This window comes from Olea europaea, unplaced genomic scaffold (assembly GCF_002742605.1).
Source record: "Olea europaea var. sylvestris unplaced genomic scaffold, O_europaea_v1 scaffold2567, whole genome shotgun sequence".
In the NCBI taxonomy this organism is placed as follows: domain Eukaryota; kingdom Viridiplantae; phylum Streptophyta; class Magnoliopsida; order Lamiales; family Oleaceae; genus Olea; species Olea europaea.
Genome location: NW_019243960.1, coordinates 29415 through 35307, shown reverse-complemented (window position 1 = coordinate 35307; position 5893 = coordinate 29415). Strand labels below are relative to the sequence as shown.

The 5893-nt window shown below is 34.5% G+C and overlaps 1 protein-coding gene across 2 annotated transcripts; it reads right to left on the bottom strand.

Moving 5' to 3' along the window:
* Positions 1-1325: 1325 nt before the first annotated feature.
* LOC111382873 (GDSL esterase/lipase At5g03610-like) lies at positions 1326-5579 on the bottom strand. 2 transcript variants are annotated; one of them, XM_023006910.1, is made up of 5 exons: positions 5446-5579; positions 5085-5318; positions 2972-3246; positions 1961-2267; positions 1326-1712 (listed from the first exon to the last, which is right to left on the bottom strand). In XM_023006910.1, exons 1-5 carry the CDS (start codon positions 5489-5491, stop codon positions 1495-1497), a joined length of 1080 nt encoding a protein of 359 aa, XP_022862678.1. In that variant the 5' UTR covers positions 5492-5579; the 3' UTR covers positions 1326-1494. The 2 variants fall into 2 exon arrangements, with proteins under 2 accessions (XP_022862678.1, XP_022862677.1); XM_023006909.1 differs by having other exon boundaries at positions 5085-5327; positions 5446-5577.
* Positions 5580-5893: the final 314 nt, after the last annotated feature.

Here is a 5893-nt window from a genome sequence, read left to right as displayed (position 1 = left end):
TGTTTAGTGATTTCCTTACTTCAAATCTATTTTCTTCTCTCAAAATGAGCAAAGGTTGTTTTTCACTTCCAATGAAACAAATTCGTAGTATGGCTGGCTTGGTTCGATCTATCCCGTAAAATGATTTATGAAAAAGGGAAAGTTATTCCATTGGAAGTCCCCAACCTATTAAATTTGCACAAACAAATCCCCAAACTTTTTCTGCTAAAATGTCCTCAACCTTCCAACTTTGTCGAACCAAGTCCTTGTTGGGGGATAAATAAGTAGCGGGGGATCTGCACTCCCCGAATTTTTAATACCTCGATACATGTGCTAGTAAATGAAAAGACGTCATTTCATAAATGGAATGTCAATTACAGTGCACTATAATGATGCCTTCGCATTTGTAGGTTGGATTACAATTTTTCAAAGGTTATGTCACTTGTAGTATAGTATGTGTGTTGACATTTTCTCCATTTCTTCTATTTTGTTTCCGTTATACATTTTTATATAAAAGTTAATTTAACTACGTATATCTGAACTGCTTTTAACGTTGACAGAAATTGTCTACTTAGGACCAAAAATGTATAAAAAGTTAAGACTTATTTTTTGCCAAAATACACGTAGGTCGAAGACCCCACCGAAATTTCCTATTCAAACCCCAAACTTGCATTTTTTGAAAATGAATCGCCATGCTATTCAGACGACGAAAAGGGTGGAAAAGTCTTAAATATGATGAATCAAAGAAAATTTTTAGTACTCCCAAAGTATGAAACTAAGAATGAAAAAGAAAAATGCTATAACTAAGAAATGCACCATGTGCAAAAGCTTTAATCGGAGTATGGAATATTTATTAGTCATCATGTCATGTCAATTAAATAGGGATAAAGATATTTGGCCAGGTCGGCCACGGCCTTGGCTGTCAAGCAGAGCTCATTAAATAATGATACCGAGTAACAAATTATATATTTCGAAAATACGAAGAGCCTTATTGGACTTTAGCTGAAATTTAGGCCCATTGTCAAATGGCCTGACATGTTGGGCCTTGTTTGCCATAGTAGCTTTAAATTTGAATGCAAACTATCTATTTCAAATAAGTGGTCAATTTCAATTTTTATTTCCCCCTTGTCCTTTTTCCCACATCAGTTGAAACAGAAACGCATTCTAGAAGTTTATTATTATTATTTTTATTTTTATTTTTTAGTTTTGCGTCCTAACTATATGGCATATCAAATGCTACATGCTACTCTCTTTTTATGATAGAGTTGGAAAACCCGTGTTCGTCAATGACAAAATAAGACGATTTGCCTCTCCAGATAACATAATAAAATTACGATCATCAGAAATTTCTTCTAATCTTTCCCTATTTATTAAAAGCGGCAGGTTGAACACTTGTGTCCATTAACCTAACTATTATTTTGTGCACAGTCTACACAAGAATGCTACGATTTGAGGACATATTTGAAGTCCAAACAACCACTAGCAAAGACACTTTCATAAAATTTCAGAGAGTGGCTAATATTTAAAAATGTGATCAAAGCTAGATTTCAATGTCGCAAATACCGCATGCCATCCTGCCTGTGTGGGATGTGCGTTATCCCAGAAGTACGCAGATGTTGGATCATTGCACACGGTATACATTTTAGCTCCTTTGTCGTCTACACTTCCACAGAGATAGCCGTCGTTCTTGCCCATACAACATGGCTTCAATGGAGTCTTGAACTTCATATTTCCTGCTCAATAAAGTGATCAAATATAAATGAAGATTCAAAAAGGAAGAAAATACTTGACAATAAAGAAGAAACATGATGCACCAATTAGAAGATGTCATGAATGGTAAAAGAACTTCTTCAAAAATGATTTAGTTGGAAGGAAAAAAAAACTCTAATAGTTAATGATTGAACAAAATATTAATGTAATATTACTTTATTAGTGAATCAAAGAGCGTAATACAAAGAAAGTAGAGGAGAACAAGGATAACCTAAATAATCTCGTTTGTGCTGGATTACACTTGTGAAAGAGCTGTAGAGATCAACAATGAAAATTGCACAATTTCTTGTTTCATTGTTCAGCTTTACCACAGCCTGCTGCAATAGGAGATTGTGATAATTCACAGCTATATTTTCAGTTTCATTGCATTTTTGGAATGACAACATTCGTGTGCTTCGTGGAAGACACCCCAGTGGTTGCAAAGATGTCACAACTATTTTTCTTGCTCCCAATCCATGGACCCTTTTTAAGTTCACCGCGAGTTGATCAATCACCTTAGACATGAAGCTCGTCAAACCCTAGAAACACACGAGAGTTTCAAGAAAACCATAATGATAAATGTTAAATCAAGACAAATTTTCAAGATCTCAGCCACAATTGTAATTTTACCCCATAAGTATTAAGGGTCATGCTTCACGTACAGAACCGCCTCCTACAGGGTTCTACTAGAATACACTCAAACATTTGGGGGGTCGATTTTTGGGGTTATTTTTTTAAAGAGGCGCGTCCCATGACACCTCATGTGAGAATCTGTAAAACATCTGGCATAACAGACCATGTACACTCAGGATTATGCAAGTATTAAGTCTTAGGCAGCTACAAATTGAAAGGGAAAATTTCTATTCTAATCTACTAGTATTATTCCAAAGCTAATATCGTGAGAAATTCTATAAGATTTGAAATCAACCTCGAGGGAACAGTAAAATTTCATAACTGGAAAATAGCTAAATGATTCCTAAAAAAAATTTATGAGTTCCAATATTATAAAAATCAGTACTTTACAATGTCATTATAAATATGTTAATAGATGACAATATTCGAAGATAAATCATCATAATATCGTCTCATATGGTTGTTATTTGTAATAAATACGTGTACTAAACATTTAATTTCAGGAAGAAGACATTCGTAATAAATACATGATATTTTGTTTACAGAAAAGAGAATTCATCAATGTTTGCCTTCAGGGACTAAAAATAACTCTGTAGTACAATAATATTACCTGGAAAGAGCCACCATTTGCTAAATAGGCAGCATAATCATTTCCTGCTAGACTCACAAGAACTGCAGAAGATTGTAAATCCCATTTGGTGTAGACTGAATCATTGATGAGTTTCTCAAAGAAATCAATTTGGGTGCTTATGTTTGGTAACAAATCTCCAAAAGTATTGAACACACCACTCCCACCATAGGCAAAGTTCATCCCATAATTCCATTTTTGCTTTCGCAAATTCCTCCATTTGTAGGCTACTGGAGACTTCAGTCCCAAGAATGTCGCTGTTTGTGTCATTATTTGAGCACCAAAGATTAGATATTTAGCTCATAATAAGCCAGCCAAAAATGAATTTTTTAAAGAATAAGATGTATAGTAAATATCGGAAATGAACTCCTAAATACCGGTGCTTAGCTTATGTTAAGCATTGATGACATAACATATCATTTAATTGGTGAATAAGATACTGGTATGTCTCATATATTTAATAATTCATTAATTAAATGATGTGCTTGTTATAATGGTCCAGTCCACTAAGCCCATGATGAGAATTAATTGGCCCAAATTTTATATTGTTTACAATTGGTCAAACTTGATCTTTATATATATAAAAGGGTGAGAAAACATATTACCGTGGCTGCAAATTTATATATTGGAAAACGGAAAAACGAAGGTTGTTGTGAGAGAGACTGCCGGCGGGGAAATTTTGGAAAGAAGAAAAAGCTGGAAATTGATAGATTAAATAAAGTGGCTGCTCAATTTCTTCTTGAGGTGTGGTATCACACGGGTTTAGTTATACAAATTGGGATTTCTCTGAGCTGTACTTTGGGTACTTCATAAGTGTAGTATTTAAAGTGAGTTCTCACAAAGTTGATCAAATTGTTGATTTGTGGGGAGATTATTTATTGTATTAGAGATTAATTATTGTGGTATTCCAATTCGTGGAGAATTCAAGTTTTGGGACATAAACTTGAATATTCTAATCTATCTATTTTTATTATAGTGGATGTTGGCAGGAGTTGTTCCGTAGTTTTTTTTTCCTCTACACTAGAGGGTTTTTTTCACGTAAAAATTTGGTATTGCATTTTCTTATTTTTACTTTGATCTTCTACTTGTATATTTAATTATTCTAGTTGATTGATTGGATTGGTGAATTTATTCTTGGGATAAGTGAAATTGCCCGACAATGCTATGTTACTGATACTTAATATAAGCTAAGCACCGGTGTTTAAGAAATCATTCTTGTAGTAAAGATTATAGATGTGCAAATTAAGGCCCTATACATCTACATTGGTGAAAGAAGTGTAGTAATGAATGTGAAAAATAGAGGAATTTTGGAAACTTGCAGTTGGGGAAAGTGGTACCGGACAATGAAAGGGCTAAGAACTCAATTTTCTTTCCTTACACGTAGGACTCGAACTTCCGACCACTCTTTAGCCTTGAACAACCTGAATAATTGTTGTAGGTGTACAAACAAAAGTCACTCGACTTGATATGAGATACTCTTGTGTATTTAAGGAGATTAGGTTACTCCAGTTTAAGTTTCTGGGATTTAATCCCCATCCGTACAAAAGTTGGGGTCTCCAAGGACACGTCCTTCAAGAAACATTGCCCGAAAGATGTTTATCCCAAATATAAACTCGTGTACAGCCCAACTTCATCACTAAGATTAAAATCTAATTCTGGTTCCAGCCCTGATGATCGGACGTAGACATGTAATGTGTAAAGATGAAATGTTGGACGTGTGCATAAAATTGATTCGAAACACAAAGAACTGATATTTACAGCTTAGAATTGCTAGTCATTATACACAACAAGACATTCTTGATACGATAGCCCATCTCCGCTTCAATATCCCATACATGGCACACACAAATTAGCAAGAATGCCATGTCCATGCTCAATAATGTAAATTCTTCCACGCACCAACGCAGAAATTGCACTAAGGCACTATTGCATCAGCCCACCATACACATAAAGGTGACTCGTGTGTGCAACCCAAAAAAGAGAGAGCAAAAGATAAAGTGCACACAATGATGAAACCATATAATTATTATATATCCATATGCTTAAAAATAATCAAAAGATAGAAAAAGGCAGAAGGTGGGGTGTAACTGGGTACCTAGGTAATCAGTGAGAATACGCCCATCGGAGAAACGGCCGGCAGGCTTGCCGGGAAAAGTACTTCCATAAGGTTCTTTCCAAGAATTTGCTAAAGACTTTTTAACATTCCCTGTATCAGCATATGAGTCCCCGAATACAAATAGCTTTGTGGGTCGAAAGCTATATCGTTGATGATTTTCGTGGAGGTTATGCTCATGGAAGTGGTGGTGGTGAGGAGATGAACCTTGGACACCTAAATATCCTGCAAACATGTAAGTATATATAAAACTATACGATCACTGTACATTAGCAAAAGTTTTTCAATCTAATTCTGAAATGAGTTATTTGAATGCTGACATTAAAATTTCCTTTTTATATACCTGTGGTGAGGAGAAAGCAGTGGAAGAAGAGAATCAAGAATTCCATTGAAGAGATTGTTTAATTGAAAGTTTAGAGAGATATCCGTATAGTGTGTTGAGCTTTGACATAGTATATGTATATAAAGGGCTTCATCAGGCGAGTTTGAGGTCGGTTTGGTCTCGTATCTATTTTTCGTAGAAGAGCTTTTGAAGATATATTGGATTTTAGTCATACAAAATAGTTTTAAAAAATTATTCAAACAAATTCAACACGGTTTATTTGTATCAAAAGTCCTATTAAACGAGCTATAAATTGCACGTCATGAGAAATTAAGCCCTTATTAAGGATATTAACTACACATTTTATGAGATCAAAAAATTTTCAATCACATATTTTAGTAATTTTAATCAAATATATTAAAAATATAATTTTAATCTCCACCAGACATGATCGGTGATTCAACCATCA

Bases quoted from the DNA above. Each gene is read 5' to 3' on its own strand.
- LOC111382873 (XM_023006909.1), bottom strand. From the start codon at position 5,491: ATGGAATTCTTGATTCTCTTCTTCCACTGCTTTCTCCTCACCACAG. The intron at 5,328-5,445 runs GTATATAAAAAG...ACATGTTTGCAG, and splicing joins CTGCTTTCTCCTCACCACAG to GATATTTAGGTGTCCAAGGT. The intron at 3,247-5,084 runs GTACCCAGTTAC...TGACACAAACAG, and splicing joins TATTCTCACTGATTACCTAG to CGACATTCTTGGGACTGAAG.